This window comes from Paroedura picta, chromosome 4 (genome assembly GCF_049243985.1).
Source record: "Paroedura picta isolate Pp20150507F chromosome 4, Ppicta_v3.0, whole genome shotgun sequence".
Lineage (NCBI taxonomy): Eukaryota > Metazoa > Chordata > Lepidosauria > Squamata > Gekkonidae > Paroedura > Paroedura picta.
In genome coordinates, this window is record NC_135372.1 from 27,381,951 (window position 1) to 27,409,764 (window position 27,814).

Sequence of the window (27,814 nt, forward strand, 5' to 3'; positions counted from 1 at the left end):
CAGCCGGAATTGATAATACCTTGATTACAGAATCATAGGAACAGGTCAGATCCTAGCCCACCACACTGCACTAATTGATCTCTCCTTCTCCCTCAACCCCACCCCCCAGATGGTCCATCACCCCGCTCATGTATCCAGCGTCCTTCTTCTTCAGTGTCCCGAGCACGGCTTATGTGGCCCTGACGTGCATCAATCTCTTTATTGGCATCAACGGCAGTGTGGCTACTTTTGTCCTTGAACTCTTTAAAGATAAGGTGGGCTGTGGTACCTTTGAGGCTCCAAGCTGGGGGCAGAGGGAGGGGGAGGGGGTGGGGGCAGCAAACGCTGGCATGGGCCTCATGGGAATTGTAGTCCATGAACATCTGGAGGACCACAGGTTGACTACCCCTGAAAGGACAGATGAAAAACCTCTTAGACATTTATAGCCGTGGTTCAGTTTTAGAGTGTCTGGCATGCAGAAGGACCCAGGTTCAACCCCCAGCATCTCCAGTTAAAAGGACCTGATAGCTGGAGATGTGGAAGACCTATCTCTGCCTGACACCCCGGAGAGATGCTGCCATGTGGACCTTGATAAACCAAAGAACTGCTTCAGTAGAAGGCAGCTTCTTGTGTTTATATCATTCTTAACCTAGCCAACAGTTCAAATCTCGTCTTGTACTGGCCTCCCTTAATTCTGGACATGTGGAATGCTGCTGTGAATTTGGGTACTGAAGGTCAGGTCTCTTTCTCAAGAAATCCCAGTTCTAGAGTGCCTTTATATGGAAGGGTGATTCCATCGCAGCATGAAAGTAATTTACATTTTTACCTAGGTATGCTTTCCTTCCCCCCTCCCAACAAATCAGTTGGCTTCTGCAAGTGAGCCTGGCTAGATGCTGTTTAACCTGCTTGGTTTTGCAGTCTTCAGGATGGTCTTGTTTGCCTAGATCTGCCTTTTAACAATGGCCACATAACAACTGAACCAATCCTATAGATCAGCGGTCCCCGACCTTTCTGTGGTCAGGGACCACCTCCGGGGGTGAGGGGAGAGCCAATGGCCCGGGCGCCGCCGCACACGCGGCAGCTGCGCGCAAATGCACATACGCAGTTGCTGCACATGTGCGTTTTGCCACCAGGGGGCGCAAACACGCATGCGCAGCAGCTCCGCACATGCGCATTTGCGTCACCGGAATGCCGGCAGCTGCGCCTGCCTCTTCCCCTCCCTCTTGCTTCTCGCTGCGTGGGGGGGAGGCAGACGTGGCTGCCAGCAGCCCAGTACCGTGGCCTTTGTGGACCGGTACCGGGCCGCAGACCGGGGGTTGATGACCCCCGCTATAGATGTTTAATTTTTTAGAAAACCTGAAGGCAATGAGAGTAGGGAGAGTCATCTGACCCCAATGAGGGATCTGGTTCATCTGGGGGCGAGGACAGACACACAGCAAGCCTTGGTGTTCCTGCCCCTTGAATAACAGAACAATATAATCAGCCTGATTTGGGATCCCATGGTCCCTATCATGCACCTGGCAATGGTGCAGGGTCTTCTAATCTCCACGGGAGGTGGTGTATTCTCCTTCTTTGGAAGTTTTTAAGCAGAGGCTAGATATGCTGGTTTTATGAAATTAGGCAGTTTGTGAGTGGGTGGGCAGGAAGGGATGTGCCAGTGTTTGTCTCTTGTGGACCTTCCTTGCATACCCAAGGAACTGCTGATTGCCACTGTGGGATGGTAGTTGAATTATTATTATTATTATTATTATTATTATTATTATTATTATTATTATTATTATTGAATTTATTACCCGCCACTCCCTTGCGGCTCGTGGCGGGTTACAACAGTATAAAACCCCATAAAATACATTAAAAACCAATTAACATATTAACATACATTAAAAACCAATTAACAGGCTGGATTCTGGAGATTTTTGGTGGCGGTGGGGGTGGGGAATACTTGGACATGAAATTGGGGTCACTTTGGGTAGTCAGGTAGTTCCTGCATTATGTAGGGGGTTGGAGTAGATGACCCTAGAGGTCCCTTCCAACTCTATGATTCAATGACATGATTCTGTGGGCCTGTTGTACTCCAGACCTTTGCAGTGGACTCTTCTACTGTATCAGAAAGTGATAGCCTAGAAGGTGCACGAGGTGATCCTATTGTTGTTGGGTCTCAAGAACCAGCTCCATTGGCTGATACTTCCCAGCAATCTGTCAAAGGAGACATTGTTCCTAGAACAGGATCAAGTGGTAGTCACTGCAGATGCCAGCAAGAGGTGCTGGGGGGCACACTGATGCGGCCTCTCTGCCCAGGGGCAGTGGACTCAGGCCAAAGTGAGACACGGTATCAACTGGTTAGAATTGTGAGTTGCTTGGAGGGTGCTAAGGGCCTTCCACCAGTGACAACAACAGAGTCGTCATGTTCTGGTGCGAACCGACAATATGTCCACGAGGGCTCACATCAACCTCTAGGGTGGTATGAGGTCAAGGACACTGAGAAGGCAACAAAGCTTCTTCAGTGGGTGTAAGCAAACCTCTCAGGCCACAGGGCAGAACATCTCAGAGGAATAACCAATGTGCAAGTGGACTGAGCAGATCCAGGGAAATGGAGACTGAATCTCAACGTTCTTCAACTCATGGTGGCACATTTAGGTCACCCATGTTTCAATCTGATGGCCTTGGTAGACAATTGAAAGGTACCCCAATGCGTATCAAGGTTCCACAGCCCACTGGTGGTGGGCCATTGCAGCTCCTGTGCACATTTCCTCCCATTCTGTTCAACAGCCACCTGGTCAAGGTTGGAGCAGCTGCCAAAATAGGCTGCAGCGGGTCTTATGTGGGGGGGGGGAGGGATGAAGCCAGATTGCACTTCTCTCTTTGTGGATAATCACAGAAGGCTCTTTGGCATCTCTTTGGGGGTTTTGGAGCAGGAACTGAACGACATCAACGTCATCCTGAAGAAGGTCTTCCTGGTCTTTCCCCACTTCTGCCTGGGCCGGGGGTTGATTGACATGGTAAAGAACCAAGCCATGGCTGACGCCTTTGAGAGGTTCGGTGAGTGATAGTGAAGATCGACAGATGTTGGTTGGGACCTTGCTTGCCACAACAGGTTCAGCATCTTCTCTGTGGAATAAATTTTGTGCTGAGTGATTCTCTTCTTTCCTCCATTGGCACCCTCTCCCTGGGCATGGTCTGAGCAGCCCTGCCCCTTTTATGCATGCAAAATGCCCTCAGCCCTTCTTGGAATCCCTGAACCCAAAACAGCTGGTTCCTATGCAGGATGATGCTTAGGCATTCTGTAGAGCAGGGACTACAATTACCATGCTCATAGTAACTGTTGTCCATGAACAACTGGAGAGCCATAGTTGGCCACCCCTGCCTTGGAGCCTTGTGTGATGCAGTCGTCATGACAACCCTGTCAGGAATGCCAAGAACATCCATCCATCTATTGTGGATGGGAAGACGATGGCAGGATCCCTTCCCAGGGGCATCCACCTCACAAGTTCATGCCAGTGGTGAGTTTGGAACCAGTCACATCCCAGATCACACTCCGTTCTCTCTGTGCTCCTGCAATGTCCAGCCATCTTGACTGTTTTTGAACGGACCACTTGTGCACAATCTTGCGACCCTGAGGCTCACAGCAGAATATTTCCTTCCCTCTGCAGAATAAAACCCCACCACTGAATATTAAAGACACAGAGAAGGAGGAGGCATGTCAGAGCATTTGGTGTATTGTCGTTTTACCGCGTTTAGAACTGATGTCATCATGTTGTAAACCGTCCCAAGCCTGGCCACAGAGAGGGGTGGTGTATAAATTTAAGAATAAATAAATAATAAATAAAAAAAATTTTAAGTTTTTAAAATCACCTTGTTTATGTTCTCAACTGGCTTACTGAAAATCTGCCCTCACCTTTTGTTTCTCCCTCCCCCCCTCAGGTGAGAAGCATTATGTTTCCCCACTCAGCTGGGACCTGGCTGGGAAAAACCTCTTTGCCATGGCCGTGGAGGGGTTCGTCTTTTTCCTCTTCACCATCCTTGTGCAGTACAAATTCTTCATCCACCTCCGGTAAGAGCCGTGTGTATGCAGCAGCCAGACAGGTTAGTGGGGGAGCAGCTTGTGCATGGCAGGCAGAGTCATTAAGGGGGTGCAAAAACAAAGGTGCTCCTTTGTTTCTCTGTCGAAGGTTGATATTTGAGTTCAGCAGCACCATTAAGATCAACAAAGTTTTATTCAAGGCATGTGTTTTCATGGACACAAAAGCTTATCTGTAACATAAATAAAATGGGACAGGATGGTGGGAGGAGCTTGTACTCCGTTCAACAAATGGCCAATCAGGTAGGCTGTCCTACCCATGGCTGCCTCCTCCTCCAACTTCTTCCAGCAGGAAGAAGTGTCACCCCACTCTACTGGCTTGACTCCAGAAGGGGAGCCAGCCAGTGAGTGGGAGCCTTGCCAGAGGTCTCCTGCCCACCTGGTCACCTGCCTACTCATCAACCAATGGCCACTGCTGCCACACTGGCCAGGGATGTAGATGTTTCCCTGCTCCACACAGATGCTCTCAGCTGCAGCCACAACCTATCCATGTATGTGTGTGCGTGAGGGGGAGATGCCCTGTATCCACTCACCTTCCCATACCCCGAGGCACCTCCCAGCCCTAACATATGAGTGACTTTACGGGGTGGGTTGGGCTCCCAGTGAATCGCAGAGCCTAGGCCACCTGTCAGAAACCTCCATGTATTTCTGCCATGATTATATCTCTGTAGTGATTTAGTGTGTCTATCCAGCCTGACTTGTATGCCCTGATGTAACCCAGATGCTTTTGTTTGACACCCCAAGGTTGATTTCCTGCTGTTGTATTTTATGCAGACCAACCTCCCTAAACATTTCTCACCTCCTCTCCCTTCTTGCCCTCTATTCCCTCCCTGCTTTTTCCTTAGTTCCCACATCTTCCCATCCCTTGATGCGGGGATTGTTATCTCCATATTATGACTTCTTTTGAACTGTGCCTGGTTCGAGTTCCCAGGGGAGGGGGAGCCCCCTCAAGCCCTTACATTTCCACCCTATGCTTTGTGGGTCAGTTCTTACTATGCCCTCAACGTAGATGCTTGCATTTCTGATAAAGAAACATTAATTCAAAGAGTTTGCTTATTTAGAACCGAAGCCTCTAATAGCACCAAAGGCCTCCCGTTCTCACTGAACAGAGCAGTGCTGCTGCCATGCCACCAGGGACAAGGGTGCTTCCCAGCCCCAGACTTTCACAGTGGCCTGCCTCCAATTCCCAGCCTGCCGGGAACCCCTGCCATTCTGCCCGAAGGACCAGATTCTGCCATTCCAGGCTCTCCATTTCCCACTGCAGTGGGGGTGGGGGGCCAGGCATCTCAAGGGACTCATAGGGCCCTCAGCAGCCTTGGAGCACTCCTCTGCATGCCCTCCCAAATGGGGGGAATGGGGGACTCTCCCTTCCTTTCTCCCTTCCTCCCTTTCCTTTCAGTCTGTTTTGTTCTTCCTGTTGTTTTCCCTTTCTTATTTTCTCATTCTTTTTTTCTCTTTCTCTGCCTTCCTTTCCCCCTCCTTCCTTTACCCCCTCTCCATCCTTCACTCCTTCCTTCCTTTCCCTACCTGGAGGTCCTAGAGCCCCTCTCTTTTTTGAGGAAAGGTAGGGGTGGGATTGGCGAACACAGGATGCAGACAGCAAATTGTGCTGGGCGCTGACCCATACTCCTCTCCCTCCAGTCCTTTCCCCGTCAAGCTCCCTCCACTGGCAGAGGAAGATGAGGACGTGGCCAAAGAACGGAAGCGGATTATGAACAGGATGCACCAGCGGGACATTTTGGTGCTCCGAGATCTGACAAAGGTGATGCTGCTGGCATTGGGATTAGCAGGCACTCAGCAGAGATTTCTTTTTCTTAATCTGATCAGTTGAAAAAAAACGAAGGTTGTTCAGTGAGCAAAGCCAGGGCAGCTTACTTGTGGCGCTGGACAGAGTGTTGGGGAGGGGAGCTGCTCATGTGTGTGAAGTGGACCATCGAGTTGTAGCTGATGTATGACGCCTCCTGGAGGGCTTTCAATGCAAGAGATGTTCAGAGGAGGTCTGCCCTGGCCTGCCTCTGTATGAGCAACCCAGGTCCAACCTCCTTGGTGGTCTCCCATCCAAATAAAAAAACAGATGCTTAGATGCTGAGATCTCAAGAGATGAGGCTAACCTGGGCCACCCAGGTCAAGGAAAGTGATGCTCAGAGGAGGTTTGCCCTGGCCTGTCTCTATGCAACACATGCTGCTTAGGGTTTCCAGATATTACTTTAATTATTTTAACACCACTACCACTCCCCCCCCCCCAGCTTAAAATATCTGTCCCTCCACATACACCCTGTGGTGCACCTGGTGCTCCCCTCTTCGGTTTTATTCTCACAAGCATTCGGTGAAGCTGGTAAGATGTTTAATGGCCAAGCTGGGGTTTGAACCCCAGCCCCACTGTGGCTCTTGGGATCCACTGCAGTGCTGAGTCTGGGGCCAAATCTACCCACAAGCAGGTTTCTCTGGTGCAGCAAACAAGAAGAGTGGACTGAAACTTTATTCCCTCCCCCCCAGCCCCGAAATTCATTTTTTTTAAAGAAAAGCACTTCCACGTTGCCACAACATATATGCATCTTTAATTAAATCAACACTGCCCTTTTGCTATGGAGGAACGCCAGAATGATACAGCATTCCATCCCAGAGCCAGAGCCAGCTTGGTGTAGTAACATCAGGGCTCTCTTGACCTCACCTACCTCACAGGGTGTCTGTTGTGGGGGGAGGAAGGGAAGGTGAATGTAAGCCGCTTTGAGACTCCTTCCGGTAGGGAAAAGTGGCATATAAGAATCAACTCTTCTTCAGTAATCTCAGGGATCTCTCAGCCTCATCCAAGAAGAAGAAGAAGAAGAAGAAGAAGAAGAAGAAGAAGAAGAAGAAGAAGAAGAAGAAGAAGAAGAAGAAGAAGAAGAAGAAGAAGAAGAAGAAGAAGAAGAAGAAGAAGAAGAAGAAGAAGAAGAAGAAGAAGAAGAAGAAGAAGAAGAAGAAGAAGAATTGATTCTTATATGCCACTTTTCTCTACCTGAAAGTGTCTCAAAGCGGCTTTGTAAGACACTTGGACTGTTTATGCAGTGGAGGTTTCATGCTGGGCTGCAGGCTGGTGTGCCTCATCCACCCTCATCCAAAGTATTTTTTTGTACTTTATTTCTTGGTGGATTTTGGAACCGCTGCACATTGTCCCTGGAGGCCAATAAGACATTTTAAGCTACTGATAGGCTTAAAAACAAGCTGCTCAGGCCCCCTGGAAGTTTGGGAGATAACCCCCCCCCCCTTTCCAAGTTCATTTCCCACATCCAGAAGATGCAAACAAGACTGTTTTTGCCTCTCCCAGTTGTGAGAAGGCTGAACAGGTAACTAAAGCCCAAAAATACATTTTGTGCTAATGGGAGACTTAAAAACAACGTGTACACATGGCTCAATGACCTGGAGAAAGCCACTAGATCACCTGCCTGCCCCTCCCCCTCCCCTTTCCCAGCTCATTTTCCACCTCCACAAAACAGAAACGGGGCTGTGTTCTGCCTGCCTGGTCCTCAGATGACCGTGGACACTTTAAAGAAGATTTTATTTCACCTTGGATAATGTAGGTTTGCAGTCCCCACTGCAACACAGGTCGCGCCATTTTTAAAAAGATAAAATTATTCAAAGCAAGAAATGGAGACGGGAGGGCGGGACCAAGGAAACAAAGTTTTCTGCATTTATCGCATTGCACTTATAAAAAGGCCCAATGACAACCGAGCGGCTGGACAGCCTCAGGAAGTTGGCAATGTCATGTGGAGGAGCCTGAATATGCCGCCAACATCCGGAGGCTGTGCAGCTATATTTTGCACGTGCGGAAATGCCCTGATTTATTGTATACAGCCACTTAAACAGTCAAAAGGAGCCCCAGAGGAAAAAACTCGTTTTCAACCACTATCTTCATCAGTGGCTCTTAACATTGAACTTTGAATGATAGAACACCCCAAAACATCCACTGGACCTGTAAAAGGTTCCTAATTTCTAATTGTGTATTGGAGATCATGTGGACATAGACCTACGATTCTGGTCCTCTCTGTGGTGCAGCAGGACTCAGAAATGTGTGCTCACCACAGCAATCCCATTTGCCTCTTCTGCTTCAATCCAGGGCATTAGATAGGGGTGGGCCTGTGGCTCAGTGGTAAAGCCTCTGCTTGGCATGCAGAAGGTCCCAGGTTCAGCCTCTCCCCTCCACCTCCCCAGTTAAAAGGACCAGGTAGGAGGTGCTGGCGAAGTCGAGATCCTGGGGAGTTCCTGCTAGTCAGACTAGACCACACTTGCCATAATGGACTGGCCGTCCAGCTCAGCGGGAAGGTCCTTCATGCATTCAAGGGCTCCCATGCGGAACGGAGCAGAGTTGTTTGTTGGTTGTTGGTTGATCAGCTGGGTCACCCTGTCTCTAGGTTTACCGGATGAACAAAAAGCCAGCCGTGGATCGCTTATGCGTGGGAATCCCTCCAGGAGAGGTAAGCTACCTGCCCTGACGGATCAAACCAGAGATGTTCAGAGGTGGTTTGCCATGGCCTGCCTCTGCGTTGTGTCTATGGGCTTCCACAGGGCTCTCCTGCCCAAATACTAACCAGGGCTGACCATGCTTAGCTTCCGAGATCTGTTGTTGTTGTTGTTGTTGTTGTTGTTGTTGTTGTTGTTGTTGTTGTTGTTGTTCTTCTTCTTCTTCTTCTTCTTCTTCTTCTTCTTCTTCTTCTTCTTGTTTGTATGTACATACGGTATCATACAGACAGACAGACAGACCTGGATAAGCATCTGAGATCTGCCAAGAGCAGGCTAGGCTGGCCCATCCAGGTCAGGGACTCAGTGCTGCTCGGGGTTGCAGTTCTGCTTGCACTGGACTGTGGGAGAGAGATCTTACTTTTGCCAGGGTGGAAGATGCTGAAAGTGACAAAATGGGCCGCGGCTTGTAGAGCCTTCTGCCACAAGGCAGTGGTTGGTTTCTAGGGTGTCCCAAAACCCTTCATTGCCCCATGAGATGATGGTGGGGGTGTGATGATGGAAAAGGGAGACCGAGAGTGTGGAGGCCTGTTTGCTCTCCTGCTGTTAACTCTTCCATCCCGACTCTGCAGTGCTTTGGCCTCCTGGGGGTGAACGGCGCTGGGAAAACGTCCACTTTCAAAATGCTGACTGGGGACTCCGAGGTGACCACAGGAGAAGCATTTCTGAAAGGCTATAGGTGAGTAGGGGCAACAGAGGGGTGGGGTGGGGTGATCCTCACATGTGGATATGGAGGGTTGGGTTTTGGAATGCTTTTGGTGGTTTGTTTGTTTTTTAATCCTCCCGGCAAACAGAAATCTAGAGAAGGAAGGTGGTTTCCTCTGACGTTTAGATTTCTCTTTTGTAAGGAGCGACGAGACATTCAAAGCTGGACTCGAGGCACTGCCATTCAGAGCCATTCCCCCTGTTGCCACCACTGCTCACGACCACCTTGTGCTTCTAGATGTAGGCGCCAGGTGTGAGGCCACCTTATCTATGAGCTGCGGCTCAGTGGGAGGGGTTGTGCTGTGTGGCAGAGGCCCTGGTTGGCATGTAGGTGCTTCTGGTTCACTCTCCAGCATCTCCAGTTAAAAGAACCAGGCGTGACGGGATGGAAAAGAAGGAACTGGCTTTTATACCCCACTTTTCACTGCCCGAAGGAGTCTCAGTGGCTTCCCTCCCGCTCCCCACAACAGACACCCTGTGAGGCAGGTAGGTCTGAAAGAGCTCTGACAGAAATGCTCTGTGAGAACAACTCTTAACGGACTGTGACTAGCCCAAAGACACCCAGCTGGCTGCATGGGGAGGCGTGGGGGATCAAACCCGCTCTTAACGGTGGGACCAAGCTGGCTCTCTGCCTGAGACCCTTGAGAGCTGCTACCAGTTTGAGTTGACCAGTGGTGGGCAAACTGCTGCTCTCCAGAGGTCCATAGACTACAATTCCCATTTGCTGGCAGGGGTTCATGGGAATTGTAGTCCATGGACCTCTGGAGGGCCACAGTTTGCCCACCCCTGGAGTAGACAATTCAGACTTCTATACGTACAGCAAAAGGCAGCATTCTGGGCGTGTGGGCCTGGCTTGCCCCAGTCGATAAATGGCAGCTGGGAAATGGTCAGCAAATGACACCTTGGCAATGTTTGCCAATGCCTTTAGTAGACATCAAGAGCCTCTTGTGGTGCAGAGTGGTAAGACAGCTGTCTGAAAGCTCTGCCCATGAGGCTGGGAGTTCAATCCCAGCAGCCAGCTCAAGGTTGACTCAGCCTTCCATCCTTCCGAGGTCGGTAAAATGAGTACCCAGCTGGCTGGGGGGTAAACGTTAATGACTGGGGAAGGCACTGGCAAACCACCCCGTATTGAGTCTGCCATGAAAACACTAGAGGGCGTCACCCCAAGGGTCAGACACGACTCGGTGCTTGCACAAGGGATACCTTTACCTTTACCTCAGTAGACATCTGTCAAGGTCACCTTCATAAACGGGCTGGAAGAATATCAAAGGCAGCTTGATGTGGCTCCCACGTTTGCAGCGAGGGACCCTGAATCCCTCTGCTATGAGTGGCATTGGCTGCTTTTAGAACTGTCAGCCACATTGGATGTGGCTGACCACAAATTGTTAGCACACTGCCTCGACGGGACGGGGTGCAGGGAGACAGCCTTGCAGTAGCTGCTCTCCTTCCTCCAGAACCTCACACAGAGGGCAGCAGTGGGAAAAAAGTTGTCATGCCCCTTTGTGCTCTCCATTGGGGTGCTGCAGGGGGGTGATAGTCTTCCCCACGCTTTTTAACATCTACCTGCGCTCTCTGGCACAGCTGGTCCAGAGTTTCAGGCTGCGTTGTCACCAGTACGCAGATGACACCCAGCTCTATCACCTGATGGACAGCCGGCCAGACTCCTCCCTGGAAAAAATTGCCAGATGTTTGGAGGCAGCGTCTGGATGGCTCGGGCAGAGTCGCCCGAAATGCAGCCCCTCCAAAGACGAAGGTCCTGTGTCTGGGTGGAAGGGGGCAGGACTAGGTAGCGCACTTACCTTTCCTGGATGGGGTGTAGCTTATGGCTATACCTACCGCCAGGAATTTTGGGGTAATCTTTTTTGCCTCCCTCTCAATGGAGGCTCAGATCATGAGGGTAGCCCAGGTGGAGTTTTACCATCTGCACCAAGCTAGGTTACTAGCGCCCTACCTGTCCCCAGAACACTTGGCCACAGTGATCCATGCAACAGTCACTTCTAGACGAGACTTCTGTAACTTGCTCTATGCGGACTTTCCCTTATCTCTGACCTGGAAATTGCAATCTGGAGAGCCAATCAGAGCCCTTGCTGTGTCCCCACCCACTTTCTAAAAACTCTTGGTGGGCATCATGAAAGATGCTGGCAGGAGGCTCAGGGGCACCCTGCTGGGGACCCCTGTTCTGTTCCTCTTCCTTCAGTGTGAATTATCTGTTCAAGAGCTCTTCTGCCCTGGCTGACTTCTCTCTGTCCCTCCCCTCCACTGGCATAGCGTGCTGAGCGACCAGCAGTCCGTCCACCAGAACATGGGCTACTGTCCCCAGTTTGACGCCATCAACAACCTTCTTACCGGTCGGGAACACCTCCAGTTCTACTGCCGCCTGCGTGGGATCCCAGAGAGCGCCATTCCTGGGGTAAGAGCCTGCTTTTCTACGGGAGGGGGCAGGCAGCTGCCTGAAATTATAGGCACCTAAGTCCAGCCGCAATGAGGACCAGAGGGCACTGTGCATAGGCTTACTTAATGGCCGCAAAAGCTGAAATATGCCAAGCAGGCCTTTCGGGTGGTGCCGGCCCTCAAATTGTGGAACTCCCGGCCACATGACGTTTGCCCGACTTCACTTCTGGCCTTCTACACTTTAGCGGGGATGATTTGGTTACTGTGAGCAGTCTCGATTCGCCTCTTGCTCTTTTTGTTGGCAGATGGCTCATTTCGCGGGGTGTTTTAATTTGCACGATTTCTGTTCACGGAGCCCTGTTGCTGCAGTCATTTGCTTTCTCCTCCAACTGTTTTCTTTTAATTACTCTGTTTCCCCCCCAAAGGAGATTTAGTTAGTGTGCTGCCATGAGAAAAGAGGGAGATCCTCTTACGGGAACTCTGGAGGGGATCCAAGGCCGTTCCCCTCCTGCTTTGATGGACTTGGCCACAGGCTAGGGAACCAGCCCACTGCTCCCGCCCTCCCAAACATGAGTGAGTTCTCTTGTGGTTTCTGTGCCTGGGAGGTGGAGGCTGCTCACTCTATCCCGCCTGAAACCACCTCCTGTCTGTCCCCTCTCCAGTCCTCCTCAAGTCTGCCTGTTAACACAGGCGGTGATGTCACTTCCAGGGACGTGTCACTTCTGGGGGGTGTGGCATGGAGGTGTGGCCAGCTGACATCACCTCTGGGGCTCCTTGAAGCTTGAAAAAATATTTCAGAGGTTCCTCCATGGTCAAAAGATTGAATAAGGCCGGGTAAGAGTATTGGACTAGGAACTGGTAGATGCAGATTCAAATCCTTCAGCTACCATGAAGTACATTTGGTGACCAGCCTAGCCTCACAAGGATTTGGCAAAATAGCAATTTTCTGAGTTAACTTCCTCTTGACCTGGACAAGGAGAACCCTCACCCTCCTTACCCAATGATGATGTATTTTCTGCAAATCGGGCTGAAATTACAGGTTGCTAGCTTGTAAAGAGGAGCATTTGTGAAAGCTGTATTCATTGAGAGCTAGCTTGGTGTAGTGCTTAGAAGTGGTGGCTTCTAAGCTGCAACCAGCTGGGTGACCTTGGACTCGCCACAGCACTGAGAAAGCTGTTCTGACCGAGCAGTAATATCAGGGCTCTCCCAGCCTCACCCACCCCACAGGGTGACTGTTGTGGGGAGAGGAAAGGGAAGGCGACTGTAAGCCGCTTTGAGCCTCCTTCGGGTAGAGAAATGCGGCATATAAGAACCAACTCTTCTTCTTCTTCTTCTTCTTCTTCTTCTTCTTCTTCTTCTTCTTCTTCTTCTTCTTCTTCTTCTTCTTCTTCTTCTTCTTTTTGAAGCCTTCCTGTACTGAATCATGGTCCTAATCCTATTGGGTCAGCAGCACAGATCAGATGGTGGGGTGACTTGAACCTCTAAATCCTGCCTTGTGACTGATCCTAACTTTTTGGATGTCATCATGACCTTGCTGTTTTCCTTTAAACCCCCCCCCCCCCACCCAGGTGGTTCAGTGGGGCTTGTCCACTCTTGGCCTAATCCAGTACGCAGACAGACCCGCCGGCCGGTACAGCGGGGGGAACAAACGCAAGCTGTCCACAGCCATCGCCCTCCTTGGAGCACCACCTGTCATCTTCCTGGTCAGTGACATGGGCTGGGCAGAGTTCGGGGGGGGGGGGGGCTCCATTACTCCTGCCTAGAAGACCCTTCACAGAAGGAATCTTCTCTTTCCGTGGGGTGGGTGGTGCTTCCAGGACGAACCAACAACTGGGATGGATCCAAGAGCAAAGCGTTTTCTGTGGAACTGCATCCTGGGTGTGATCAGGGATGGCAGATCTGTGGTGCTTACGTCACACAGGTAAGAGCAGAACCTGTTGGGCCCACCTGGGCAGGGAGTGTGGTTCCCTGCAAGGTGTTCTGCAGTCCAGCAGAGATTCCTCCGCTGGAGACAGCAAGGTAGCTTTTGTATTCAGCATGGCTGGCTTGCTACCTGTGTGTGCTAAAAGGTAAAGGTAAAGATATCCCCTGTGCAAGCACCGAGTCATGTCTGACCCTTGGGGTGACGCCCTCCAGCGTTTTCATGGCAGACTCAATACGGGGTGGTTTGCCAGTGCCTTCCCCAGTCATGACCGTTTACCCCCCAGCAAGCTGGGTGCTCATTTTGCCGACCTCGGAAGGATGGAAGGCTAAGTCGACCTTGAGCCGGCTGCTGGGATTGAACTCCCAGCCTCATGGGCAGAGCTTTCAGACTGCATGTCTGCTGCCTTACCCCTCTGCGCCACAAGAGGCTCTTGCCTGTGTGTGCTACACCGATGCAAACCATATGCCTGATGCAGTAGGAAGGAGCCAGAGTCCAGCAGAACCTTGAAGACTGACAAAATACGTGGCAGGGGTGGAGCTTTCATGACTCACTGCTCACCTCTTCAGATCTGAGTATCTGAGCATTTGAAGCTCCTTCCCTGTCACAAATTGTGTTAGTCTGGAAGGTTCTTCTGGGCTCTGGCTCTTTTCTGCACCTACAGACAAACAGGGACACCCTTCTTGATCTGTCTGAAGAAGTGCACAGTGACTCACAAAAGTTCCTCCCCTGCCACAAATGTTGTTAGTCTTGAAGATGCTCCTGGCTCTTTTCTCCTGCTCCAGGCAGACTAGCAGGGCCACCCATCCTGATCTAGCCAAAGAAGTGAATAGGGACTCCCGAGATCTCCTCCCCTGCCATAGGGACTCCCAAAAGGTCCCCCATGCTGATGGACTCTGCCTTCTTTCTACTGCATCCGACCCATGGCTTGCATCTTGGGGGAGCCTGTTAACAGGGGAGCAGCTGCTTTGCATGTGGAAGCTCCCCAGTTCAGTTCCTCTGATCTGGTGCTGGGGACAGGTGCTGGGAAAGACTTTTCCCTGCATGAGGCCTTGAAGAGTGGAAATAGTCAGCCTGATAAACTGAGGGTCTGACTTGGGGGCAAGGCCTTGTTTGGAAGGTTCCACACTGCAAAAACAAGAACAAGCAAACAAAACCCCCAAGAGACTCTTGTCAGGATAGAGCCTTCCTCCCTGGGGTGCTTAGTTTTCTATTGGGATGTATAAAAATTAAGACTTCCTGGTCTGTAGTTGGAAGCTTTTCCTTCACCACCACTTCCAGTCCCAGCCTCCAGATGAACCTGCAGGTATCAGCCGGGCCTGAGTTCATCCAGTGGAGACCAGGGATGCATTGGGGGAGCCTGTTCAGCTTGGGGGAGCCTGTTCAGGCTGCCAGCTCTGGCTGGGGAAATTCCTGTTGAATTGGGGGTGGAGCCTGGGATGGAGAGGAGAGGGATTGCAGGGGGGATACAAGGTCATAGAATCCACCCTTCTGATCTCTGTAGTCCAGAGATCCGCTTTAATTCCAGAAGAGTGCCAGCTCCACCCCCCCCCCCCCCGGAAGATGGCAACCCTAAAGCTTGGGTTTGTCTTTTCCTGGCAACTGAATCTGGGTGCTGCCTTCTTCCGGACCATCGACCCGGGTTGTGTCACTAACCCCCTGGCTCTCGCCTGGGAATCAAATCTACAGCCAAAGGCAAAAAGGAAGACATGGGGGGGGGGGGGGGAGTGCCTGTCTTTAATTCCATTTGGCTCTATTGCCTTTCCCCTGGCAGCATGGAGGAATGTGAGGCGCTGTGTACCAGGATGGCCATTCTGGTGAACGGCCATTTCCGATGCCTGGGGAGCGTCCAACACCTGAAGAACAGGTATTTAAGTTACAAATTAATGTTTACTTGTTTCATTCGGTTGTACACCACCTTTGTCTCCAATGGAAACCCAATGTTTCTTACGTCTTTTCCCTCTCTTCCATTTATTCCTCACAACAACCCTGGGAGGAAAATTAGACTGACAGAATTGTGACTGGTTCAGGGCCACCCAGTGACCCTCCCTGGCAGATACCTGAACGACACTCTTAACACTACAACTCACTGGCTCTAACATGTATGTTTGGGACTCTGAAAGGTGGTGTTTTGAGCTGATAAATTTGTCTTTCTAAGAGCCCTCAGAGACCTCTTTCTGACCATTTGCTCCTGGATCCTGCCAGTCTGTGAGTCCCACACTGTTTAGTGACTGCCCTTTGAATGTCAGCCTTCCATCCAGAGAAGCTGGAGGTGGGCTTTGGGGTTGCCTGCTGTCCTTGGACTTCCCAACAATCCCGTTTGGGCCAAGTTTGACGTGACATCAATTAAAAATGCTGCAAGGAATTGGGCCCCCACGGGGGCCATGATCCTGCTGTGCCTTTTCAAGCACCAAAATAGCTTGCCGGGGGGGGGGGGAGGTAGAAATAAGAGGACTGTTCTGCTGACCCAATAGGATTAGGCCTAAGGCCACCACCACCACGTTGAAATAATTTTAAAATGCCACATGGTCCTAATCCTATTGGGTCAGCAGCACAGTCCTCTTATTTCTGAAGGATGCTGTTCCATCTAGTTTGGCCCTGAGGCCTGTTAAGCTGAGAGAGAAGGACTGGCCCCAGATTACCCAGTAACCTTCATGCTTGAACCCAAGTCTCCCTGCCCCTTCCACTTTCTGGGAAATGAAGTTGTCAGCAAGACAGGTCAAGAACGTATTGGACTTTTCATTGTTAACGAAGTTGGTTTTCCCACAGATGTCTGGTTAATTGATATCACCCATGACCACTATGTCCCACCTGGTCTAGGAGCAACTCATCCAAGTCTTCTGTCTGGCCTGGCAGTTTATAGCAGACCCCCACCATAATACCACTATTGCTTCCTATTCCTTTTATTTTTTCCCAAAGACTCTCAGCTGAACTCTCAGGCTCAGTCACATGTCACAAGATGTCATAGTCCCATTGTATACGGCACTGGTCAGACCATACCTGGAGTACTGTGTGCAGTTCTGGAGGCCTCACTTCAAGAAGGTCGTCGATAGAATTGAAAGGGTACAGAGGAGAGCGACGAAGATGATCTGGGGCCAAGGGACCAAGCCCTATGAAGATAGGTTGAGGGACTTGGGAATGTTCAGCCTGGAGAAAAGGAGGTTGAGAGGGGACATGATAGCCCTCTTTAAGTATTTGAAAGGTTGTCACTTGGAGGAGGGCAGGATGCTGTTTCTGCTGGCTGCAGAGGAGAGGACACGCAGTAATGGGTTTAAACTTCAAGTACAACGATATAGGCTAGATATCAGGAAAAAGTTTTTCACAGTCAGTTCAGCAGTGGAATAGGCTGCCTAAGGAGGTGGTGAGCTCCCCCTCACTAGCAGTCTTCAAGCAAAGGTTGGATACACACTTTTCTTGGATGCTTTAGGATGCTTAGGGCTAATCCTGCGTTGAGCAGGGGGTTGGACGAGATGGCCTGTATGGCCCCTTCCAACTCTATGATTCTATGTATTTCCTAACAAGTATAAACATTCTAAACATATAGTGCTGCTCCTTCCCCCTTCCTTGTCTGTCCTTTTTTAATAAGTTGTGTCTCTCAATCCTATTACTCCAGTTGTGAGTATTATCCCACATAGTCTCTGTAATGCCTATTAGATCATTTTATTTGTTGGTTTGTTATATTTATATACCACCTTCCCCTGAGGCTCAGGATGGCTTACATAGAACATAGAAACAATACAAGGAACTTAGATTTTCCATAATATATGGATAACCATAACAATAATAACTAACATTAATAATTGTAACAAAGGTAACTATAATAGTGCAAACAGGTCCAGGGGCAGAATGCACAAATGGGTTTTCGGGGAGGAAGGGAGCAGGGGCTCTGTAAACATTGCTGAAGAAGTTCTCTCTGTCCGCTTTTGCTGCTTGAAGCAGATGTAGAAGTTGCTATGGCTACTGCAAAAGAGTTCCACAGTTGTCACTGAGGAGTCATGGAGATAGTGGTAAATGGAGAAGCAACATGCTTGGCAACAGAACGAGGTAGATGGAGTGAAGTGGAACAAGCCAGGCCAAAACTTCACACTTCTTCTGACGATGCCACTAATGGATCTGGTGCAGGCGCAAAAGGAGGAATATTTGGGGCAGAGGGGAGAAGTCAAGAAGGTAACTCTGGAAGACTTTGGTCTGTTCAGTGATGTCTTTTGGAAGCTGCCAGCTTTATTCAGTTCTCTGGCCCAACCTTTGCAGCAGACTTGGCCAACTGGTTTCTCATCTGTGCTTCCTAATATTTAAATGGAACCTCCTTTCCTGTAATTTCCTCTTAGTTTTTGTTTCTAAAGCTGCAGTAAACAAGTTGGCCCCCTCTTCAACATGTCTACTTCTTACGTAGACACAAATGCATAGTTGTGTTGGTCTGAAGTAGTACATTAAAATCAGAGTGCAGTAGCGCCTTCGATTTATTCGAAAGCTCACGCCTTGAATAAATCTTTGTTGGTCTTAAAGGTGCTACTGGACTCTGGTTTTATTGTGCTACCTCTTATGTAGCTAACCTCCTCTTCTGCAAGCTGCACATACCCAGCTCTCTCAACCTCTCCTCATGAGGCATGGATTCCACCCCCTTAACCATTCCAGTCACCCCTCTCTGAACACAACACAACTATCCAATATCATTCATGAAGGGCAGTGTCCAGAATGGGTGCATTATGGCAGATGAGGGCTATCCAGCGTGGAATAGAGGGGCATGATCCCTTCCCTTCCTCTTGATTCTATGCAGCCAAATGTCACATTTGCTATCTTAGTTGCCATATTGCACTGTTGGCTCCCCTCCTTGTGCCAATTGTGGAGGGCCATTGAGTGGACAGGAAAGCAGAGGATGGGGTGAGTCAGGTGGGGTATCCAGGTATCGTATTTAAAGCTGATATAAGCCACCATGAGCCAGCTGGGCAGGGAGTGGTGGTTAAAAATATAATAAATAAGCACATAAACTTATTGCCCACCAGAATTCCTAAGTCCCTTTCACATGTAATGCTATCAAGCCAGGTATTCCCCGTCTTATATTTATTATATACATTATAATTACCTAAATGTAATAGAATCAGTGAGGGGAGCTCACCACCTCCTGAGGCGGTCCATTCCATTGCTGAACTAGACTCACAGAATCCTAGAGGGGGGAAGGGGCCACACAGGCCATCTAGTTCCACCCCCTGCTCAGTGCAGGATCAACCTCAAGCATCCAAGATAAGGATCTGTCCAGCTGCTGTTTGAAGACCACCAGTGAGGGGGAGCTCCCCAACTCCTGAGGCAGCCCATTCCATGGCTGAACTACTCTGACTGAACATTTTTTCCAGATATGTAGCTGATATTTTCTACACATTGTTTAAACCCATTACTTTGGGACCTGTCCTCTGCTGCCATCAGGAACCACTCCCTGCCCTCCTCCAAGGAGCAACCTTTCAAAGACAGTATGTAGGCCATCTAATCCCACCCCCTGCTCATTGCAGGATCAACCTCAAGCATCCAGGATAAGGCTGGGTCCATCTACTTGAAGACCGCCAGTGAGGGGAAACTCCCCACCTCCTGAGGCAGCCTGTTCCCCTGCTGAACTGGCCTCATAGAATCCTTGAGCTGGAAGGGGTCATGCAGGGCATCTAGTCCCGCCCCCTGCTCAATGCAGGATAAATCACACATCCAGGATAAGGAGCTGTCCAGCTGCTGCTTGAAAACCACCAGTGAGGGCGAAGGGGAGGGGGGTCACCACCTCCTGAGGTAGCCCATTCCACTGCTGAAGGACTGTGAACCCCCCTCCCGATATCTAGCTGATCGTGTTCTGTGCATAGTTTAAAGCAATTACTGTAGGTTTGTAGTTTAAGAGAGCAGTCATATCCCCCATCAACCTCCTGTTCCCCCTACTGAATGTTCCTAAGTCCCTCAGTCTTTCCAAGTAGGAATTGATTTCCGGTCATTGTTTTCCAGGGTTCGTGCCTGCTTCAGACTTGCAGAGACTGGTCAGGGCTGATCAGGGGAGGTGGGAAGCTCCCTCCCAAGGCTCTGTGCTTAGCAGTGAGCTCAGTTTTGATTTATAACCCTGAGACCAGCTTCTGGATTGGTCCCACAGGGCTGAGTTGTATCTCGTCACTTTGCTCAGCAAAGGGTAATGTATTTCTCCAAGGCAAGGAAACGCATATTGGCAGAAGGCCCTCCACCCTTCACTGTACTGGAGAAGGATGTGATCCTACACCCAAAAGAACAATGTTTGTAAAGACCCTGCTGAAGCCACCTGTGTCCTTCTGCTTTAGGTTCGGGGACGGTTACACAATCATGCTCCGAGTGTCCGGGACAGACCCAGACCTTGGACCCCTGGAGAAGTTCATCCAGGACTCCTTCCCCAGCATAATTCTTAAGGAGAAACACCACTGCACCCTCCAGTACCAACTGCCGTCCCACGGCTGTTCCCTGGCCAAGATCTTTGGGATCCTCTCAGCTCACCAGGGCACCTACCACATTGAAGATTACTCTGTCTCCCAAACCACCCTAGACCAGGTAAGGACTAGGGTCCACTGCTGGGACAGGAGGCTGGACTAGATGGCCTCTGTGGACAATTCCCAGTCTACGATTCTAGGCTGGAACCCTCTTCCCATCAAGCAGCATTCAAAACCTGCTGAAGCTCTCCTTTATTTTAAAACTAGAAAGAAAGCCCATTGCAGTGGGTTCTAAAAGGTAAAGGTATCCATTGTGCAAGCAGCGAGTCATGTCTGACCCTTGGGGTGACGCCCTCTAGCGTTTTCTTGGCAGACTCAATACGGGGTGGTTTGCCAGAGCCTTCCCCAGTCATGACCGTTTACCCCCCAGCAAGCTGGGTACTCATTTTACCCACCTCGGAAGGATGGAAGGCTGAGTCAACCTTGAGCCGGCTGCTGGGATTGAACTCCTAGCCTCATGGGCAAAGCTTTCAGGCGGCTGCCTTACCACTCTGAGCCACAAGAGGCTCTCTAGGACGGGCTTTGAAGGCCGGGGCACGCGGTGGGCTGCACGTTGGGGTGAACATTGGATGGGGGCTGCGGGTGGAGGGGAGAGCGGAGGTGAGGGGGCAAGGCAAGGATGCAGGGGCGCATCCCCCCCCTACCTGGCTACACCTCTGGGCAGTGAGCCGGTTTCCAGCAGCCACCACTCTGGGGACGCGGAGCCAGCGAGCGGCGCCACACACTCAACCTGGGTGGCTCTATGCCAAGGGTGGGGCTCAACACCTCGGGCTGCATCATGCGGGGTGCGCCGCCCGACACGGGCGGCTCTGTGCCGAGGGCAGGCCATAGTGGAAATTGGAAGGCATGCTTTGCGCGCCGCACGATTGGGACATTGTCGTGCGGATTGGCCTCTCCGCTTGTCAGTCCAAGGGCAAGGGCCCAATCCGGGAGTTTTGATCCCAAACTCGGCCCACCCCAATCACCCTTACTGTTTTATTAAGAGGGATAGATGAGCATTCCCCATAGCTGTTGTGTCTCTGTGGGAGCCTGCACTGGGTCTGGTAAACCCCTGCCTCCCTTTTTTAAACCCCCTCCATTGGGTTTGGCCCTAATGTATGTGTTTTGTTTTGTTTTTAACACCATGTGATAATAAAGCAGTAATTGTCTCACCCCCCACCCTTCCCCTTCCAGGTATTTGTACATTTTGCTAAGGACCAAAGTGAAGAAGATCCTCCTGGGGGAGCTGGCTGTTTCGCCAAGCAGCAGAACCCCAGCAGACCCTGGCAAAGGATCACGGGCTTCTTGGAAGATAAAAGTCTGCAGGAGAGCCAAGTCTGAGAAACTGGCACCAGCGGGGGTAGGGGGAGACACCCTGCCGAGTGATGCCAAGAATGTGGACTTGCAGCAGCCTTTCTGAGCACCTGTCTCTCTTTCCGGCCAAGCTCTGTGTCCCAGGGCATGATCAAAGGGGTGGGCGCAAAGGAGGAATGAGGTTGGAGACCATAGAGGGCTCCAGCATGACTTGAAACCACGGAGAGATCATTTGTGCATCAAGGTGATTAAACATCCCTTTTGCATGCAGCAGTCCACCAGATGGCCAACTGGCAGGGCAGCATCTTCTTGGGGGCCCGCACCATGGGTCAAGCACTTCTGTCTTTGAACACAGAGGCTCGTCTCAGAGGGTGGCTATCTAGGTCAATAGCTAGATAGGAGCCCGACAAGATTGGGGGGGGGGGGGTAGAAGCTTTCCAGAGTCAAAGCTCTGACTACCTTATACGTCTCGAAGGTGCCACAGATCTTGAATCTAGCAACGTTGGCTAACAACCAGGGATAACTCTCCCCTCCCCAAATGTCCTTCTTGTGATTTGTCCCCAGGGAGGAATTCTTGCTTGCTCAGGTCTACACTGCTTTTAATCTGGTTCCAAACTTTTTTCGTTGATTTGGGGAAGGGGGGTGCTGCTCACAAGTTATGCTGGGAATTGTAGTTCCATAAACGCTGGGCTATAGAGTGGCTATGGAAAAAAATTACATATCCCATGGCTCTTTTTGGGGCAAGAAACCCAAGTCTTTCTTTGAAATTGACTCAGGTTTGTAGCACAGACAGGCCAAGGATTTTCTGCAGGGGTGCCTTGGCAGGGTTTCTGTTTTTGCACGGAGGTAAAATGTTGGGGGGTTGGACTAGATGACTCAGGAGGTCCCTTCCATCTCTGTTATTCTATGAATGGAGGTGTTGTTTGCACAAGATCACCATGCTGTGGTGGAGGCTCCAGGGAATGAGGTTAACCCTTCCCTGCTGCATTGAGTGAGTTATTAGGTGGGGTTTTTAAATGTCACATGTGTACATCTGACTCTCTAGCCAGCATTTCATCATGTACATCTGACTCTCTAGCCAGCATTTCATCTGCACTGGTGGATTTGCCGTGTACAGATCCTGTGCTCAACTTTGCTGTCCTCAGAATTGCCCTCGCCTCGCCCAACAGACACCAGCCATACAGTCTGCAATGCAGGCTCATGAAGAAAGGTATTTGCTTGGTCCTTTGCTGCTCTGAAAATCTGGCTCGTTTGTTCACCCAAGTTTGCACAGTTGGCGGCCTCTACAGGCAGAATGCAAAGATTACAGTACTAACCAAAGGAAGGCAAGAGCGAAGGGGTAAATAATCCAGTCCCAGGATGCAGGCTTTGTAACAGTGGTCCTCAACTTGGGGGTGGGGGACCCCTTTGGGGTTGAACGACCCTTTCACAGGGGTCACGGCAGGGCAAGGAGCTTGGCTGGGCAGGCGCCCTCCACACAACAGCCTTGCGGGGTACATTGAGATGGAGCGTTCATCTGTTTGGAGCAGCGGAAAAGAGCGAGATCGGCATGGTGGGACCAGAGGCAGAACTGAACTGAGAAACCCCGGGAAAAAACCCAATTTATAGACAATCATGAACTATGGATCTTCACGCCGTTGGTCAGTTTTGGTTTAATTTCTGTGAAAGAAGACTTGCCTAATTTTGTGGTTGGGGGTCACCCCAACAGGAGGAACGGTATTAAAGGGTCGCGGCATTAGGAAGGTGGAGAACCGCTGCTTTACCACCCATCTCCCTCACCTCTCATCTTTAGCAACATATTTTCGAGATCAGGAATTCAATTAAAATACAAAGTGGTGATTCAAAAGCTGCAATTGCTTCTTGTTTTTAAAACCAAAATCAGTCACGGTTAATAAGGCATCGTTCCTCCTTCGGCTCCAGAATTGAAGAATGGTGCATACGGGGATCTGTCAGTCTCCTGGGAATCTTGCACATTTTCACCAGAGTGAAAATTCCCAGCCCCATTGCCCTTTTCTTGCCCATTTCTCGGGGCAGGTATTAGTGACATGCATCATGCCAGCTCCATGTTCTTGCCTAGCAAGGTGCAGTCAAGCAGAGCAGCAAGGGGCTGTGCAGTGTAGACCCCAGCTACGCTTGGGCTGTTCATGAGTAATCCTTATCCTCTTAGAAGAGTGAGAACTGGCATCTCCTCCATGCCTTTCACATGCAAGGTCATTTGTCTGATTTGTTCTGCTTCTGGGAAAGGGCAGAAATGCTGGATGCCTGGAGCTTGCCAGGTACTTGTTCTCAGTGTTCTTTTTGCTACCTTGAGATCTAGAAGCTTGTGTTATTTTTGAAAGACTGCTACCAGTGTAGTGCTGTGGTTAAGAGTAGCAGACTCTGTTCTGGAGGGTCAGGTTTGATTCCCCTTTCCTATTCCCCCGCCCAGGCAGCCAGAAGTGACCTTGGGCTACTCCCCATTCTCTCAGAGTTCCCTCTGCCCCACAAGGGGCCTGCTGTGGGAAGGGCAGGTGTTCCGAAGCTGCTTTGAAACTCCAAAGCTCTGACCAGGATAGACCAGGGCAGAATCTGCACTTACTTTGTTTATTCCATTGTCAATCCTGTTGAATTCAGATCGCTTTGAACTCGGGTCTTCCTCTCCCCCCCTCCTCCCCATTGAAACAGGAAAGTCTTCTGCACGTGGTTAGGGAGGCTCAGAAGGTGGGGGGGGGAGCCAAGCCTCTTTCTTTCTTTTCTTGAAGGGGGGGGAGGAGCCAGGCAGGGAGCCTCTTTCTTTTCTTAGAGGGGGGGGGGGAGAGGATCGAAAAAGGCAGAGGAGGGAGGAAAAATCCAGGACTGACAGAAATTGAGAGAAATTAGGGGCTTCTCCTTTAAGGCAAGCCTGTCACATGACCAGGTGTAGCCTATCAGAGGTTCTCTATCACGGAGCTTTCTTTCCCAATCTGGATATTGAGGATTAACAGCACTCTGAGATATTGCACAATAAAGATAGGGTCACTCCGGATCAATCCTTGCTGCAGAAGGAAAATTTAAATCGCCCCAAATCCAAATGGAAATCGCATTCTGTGTAGAGGGCAGGGACTGAATCGATATGCGATTGGAATAAAAGCTCCGTGCAGTTTACACCCAGGCTAGTTACATTTCATAAGCTATCAGAAGCTAACAGGATCATTAGGCTCAGGCTGGTATTTCAATGGGAGACCAACGAGGCATGTCAGGGTCACAGTGCAGAGGCAAGCGATGGCCAATAGCCCCAAGTGTCTCTTTCCTTGAAAATTGGCTGTCAATCAGCTGTCACTTGATGGTCCTCTCCACCACCAGAGAAGAGAAAAGCAGGATATTCTTCCAGTCGAACTGGGCATATCCTGCATGTGTTTGTATGTATACAGTGCCTGAAAAGTCAAACAAAATGAAAAATTTTGAGGCAGATTCACTGATGTTAATCCTCCCCATCTCTTGGTGTAGTCATGGTTAGGAGTGCCGACTTCTAATCTGGTAAACCGGGTTTGATTCCCTGCTCCTCCTGCACATGTAGCCAACTGGGTGACCTTGGGCTGGCCACAGCCCTGATAAAGCTGTTCTGATGGAGCAGTGATATCAGGGCTCTCTCAGCTTCACTTCCTCAGGAAAGGGAAGGTGATTGGAAGCTGCCTTGAGACTCCTGGAAGAGAAAAGCGGCATATAAGAACCAACTCTTCTTCTGATTTCCCACTCCTCCTCCCCATGAACTCAGCCGGGTGACCTTGGGCTAGTCACAGCCCTGATAAAGTTGATCTAACCAAGCAGTTATATCAAGGCTCTCTCAGCCCCACCAACCTCACAGGATGTCTGTTGTGGAAAGGGAAGGCGAATGTAAGCTGCTGTGAGACTCCTTCAGGTAGAGAAAAGCTGCATATAAGGACCAAGTCTTCTTCTCTCTCAGCCTCACCTCCCTCACAGGGTGTCTGTTGTGGGGAGAGGAAGGGAATGGTGAACGTAAGCTGCTTTGAGACTCCTGATAGAGAAAAGTGCTGTATAAGAACCAACTCTTCTTGACTGTCTATATCTGCTTTAGATTTTCTGTCTGTCTAAATTTTCTTAACCATTCACTATTATTAACTCAGCCTTGACGCAGAAGGATTTGTAAGTGGCACAAGAGCCCCTCCTGTTGGCCTTCTGCCTGGGACCTAGCTGTTCCACGCATGGATGGAGGGGAAAAGGTGACCCTTAATTCCACCCTCTCCTTGCATGTCCTCCGTGTTGTGCTGACTAAAGGCATTCACCGTTCTTAGCCACCTTGGGGATCCTGGAAAGGGTTAATGCACCCCCCTTGCTTTCCCATTGGGTGATAGCGGGGGGGGGGAGAGCTCTATCTTTCTCTTCGCCAGGACTGGACCAATCAGTTCCTTTCCTCGGCTCCTGTTGTGCCCACATTGGCACCACTGTCTGCCAAGGGGAGCTGCACGGTTGCTCCCCCCCCCCCGCCCCATCCTGCTTCCACGGTTTTCCCCAGCCTTGCTTGTTTCCTCGAGCGGGAAGGGCAAGGAAGCAGGAGGGGCTGACCTGGGGGGTGGGGGGGCCACCGTTGCTGTGACAGGTGCCTCAGCAGCAGGGAGGGCTGACGCTTGCCATGGAGAAGCCCGGCTGCAATTTGTCCCATGGCAAAAAAGAGATCCAGCCACTCCGCTACTTGAGGTAAGCAGCAGGGCTGTCCTGGGTGTCGGGCTCAGGTGCAGTAGCCTCCCTGTTCCTGTGAGCAGAGGCAGAAAGGCAGTCAGCGGACACCCCCCTCCCCTTTCATCCCCCCCCCTGCCTTTTCCAGCTGGGAAGCATTGCCATCTTCTGTGACCCATGCCAAACTCTCAGGCTGCTGTGGCAGCCGCTCTCCTAGCTCTGCATTTTGCCCAAAGGAAGTCCAGAATATTTTCATGCATCCAGGAGGATGTATGTCGTTCTGAGCTCCTCTCTGGCATCTTAACATGAGAGAGGGCACGCTTGATGGCAGAGTCAGGACAGGGTTCCCCCCCCCTTGGGCTCCCTGGTCTTCCTCAGATCCTAGAGCTGGAAGGAGCCACGCAGGCCATCTAGTCATCCCCCCCCCCCTGTTCAGGGCAGAGTCAGCCTTGGTCTTCTCAACTATGAACCCAAGCTGGCCCCTCCAGGGAACCCCTCCAGCTAGGTGTAGATTTGGCACAGTGGCCAAAGCGGCATCATTTTCCTGAGGCTCTGTAACTTGTGTTCCCTGGGGGGGGGGGAGCTCAGGAGTTCTCCTTGCCTTTCAAGTCCCCTCTCCCAGCCTGTGTGTCCGGCACTAGAGTGAAAGGCTCTGTTGTGCAGGTCTAGGATGGGTGCATGCACCACCCGTTGTGCAGCTCCAGAGAGGGCTGAAGCTGGGGGCGGGGGGGGGGCAGCATGTTCTTCCTTGAGGCGGGCTGGTGTGTCTCTGCATGTCCTCAGAAAGCCAACATGCGACGAGGGGTTCGTGTGCGTGCGTGTGCGTGTGTGTGCGTGTGGGGGGGGGGGTATTTGTTGACCCAGGCTGTGAGCAAAACATCAGCCGAGAGGGGGCTGCGCCTACCTCCTGATGCTACAGGAGAGTTGCGCGAATCGTGACTCGGTGACGGGCGTTCAACTGCTGGTCTCCATGGCAACCACAAAGTGGGCCAAATTTGCCAGAGTAAAGGAGGTGGAAGAGGACTGTGGGGTGAAGAGTGATTAAGAGAAGGGAGGTGGGGACAGACTCTTCTGCTAATTTCCGCCCCCTTCAAACACCCACATGCCCTCTATGTCAGGGGTGACCCAACTGTGGCTCTCCAGATGTCCATGGTCATTGTAGCTCGTGGACATCTGGAGAGCCACCGTTCCGCCCCCGTCGCTGTATGTGGTCAGGTAGACCCTCATTGCTGCTTCCGGGCCTAACAGGACCATGCAGAACTAGGAAGGTGAAGAGACTGTGTGTCTTGGAGATCCATTAGTTCTCTGCTTTAACTCAGAGGGATTTTTTAAATTAAAAAAAAAACACCTTCCAAGCCTGGGACACTCTGCACATGCGCAAAAGTCCTATTTTGTTACATCAATTTGGTCAGGTTTCCCATTTGTTCTGCTCAGGGACAAGGTAAAAAGTCAGTGTTGGGCTCATCCATAGAATCATAGAATCCTAGAGTTGGAAGGGGCCATCCAGGCCATCTAGTCCAACCCCCTGCTCAACGCAGGATCAGCCCTAAGCATCCTAAAGCATCTGAGAAAAGTGTGTATCCAACCTTTGCTTGAAGACCACCAGTGAGGGGGAGCTCCCCACCTCCTTAGTTAGTCCATTCCACAGATGAATCATAGAATCATAGAATCATAGAGTTGGAAGGGGCCATACAGGCCATCTAGTCCAACCCCCTGCTCAACGCAGGATCAGCCCTAAGCATCCTAAAGCATCCAAGAAAAGTGTGTATCCAGCCTTTGCTTGAAGACTGCCAGTGAGGGGGAGCTCACCACCTC

The 27,814-nt window shown here is 50.7% G+C and overlaps 2 protein-coding genes across 8 annotated transcripts in view; both read left to right on the forward strand.

Annotated features, from left to right (window-relative positions):
* The window catches only part of ABCA7 (ATP binding cassette subfamily A member 7), a 101,056-nt gene extending 77,877 nt beyond the window's left edge, over positions 1 to 23,179 (forward strand). For all 5 annotated transcript variants that reach the window (XM_077332067.1, XM_077332068.1, XM_077332069.1 and 2 more), the window contains 12 exons: positions 110 to 254; positions 2,895 to 3,018; positions 3,901 to 4,030; positions 5,699 to 5,819; positions 8,449 to 8,511; positions 9,127 to 9,233; positions 11,528 to 11,669; positions 13,219 to 13,353; positions 13,468 to 13,571; positions 15,346 to 15,438; positions 19,871 to 20,114; positions 21,227 to 23,179. In XM_077332067.1, the coding sequence (XP_077188182.1) occupies positions 110 to 254; positions 2,895 to 3,018; positions 3,901 to 4,030; positions 5,699 to 5,819; positions 8,449 to 8,511; positions 9,127 to 9,233; positions 11,528 to 11,669; positions 13,219 to 13,353; positions 13,468 to 13,571; positions 15,346 to 15,438; positions 19,871 to 20,114; positions 21,227 to 21,373 (1,555 nt within the window). In that variant the 3' untranslated portion in view covers positions 21,374 to 23,179. The remainder of the gene's footprint in view (positions 1 to 109; positions 255 to 2,894; positions 3,019 to 3,900; positions 4,031 to 5,698; positions 5,820 to 8,448; positions 8,512 to 9,126; positions 9,234 to 11,527; positions 11,670 to 13,218; positions 13,354 to 13,467; positions 13,572 to 15,345; positions 15,439 to 19,870; positions 20,115 to 21,226) is intronic.
* A 2,564-nt stretch (positions 23,180 to 25,743) lies between these two features.
* Positions 25,744 to 27,814, forward strand: part of YJEFN3 (YjeF N-terminal domain containing 3) — a 37,838-nt gene continuing 35,767 nt past the window's right edge. The window contains exon 1 of one of the 3 annotated variants that reach the window (XM_077332074.1): positions 25,744 to 26,020. In XM_077332074.1, coding sequence (XP_077188189.1) covers positions 25,956 to 26,020 — 65 coding nt within the window. In that variant the 5' untranslated portion in view covers positions 25,744 to 25,955. The remainder of the gene's footprint in view (positions 26,021 to 27,814) is intronic. The other 2 variants (XM_077332073.1, XM_077332072.1) reach the window with 2 other exon arrangements.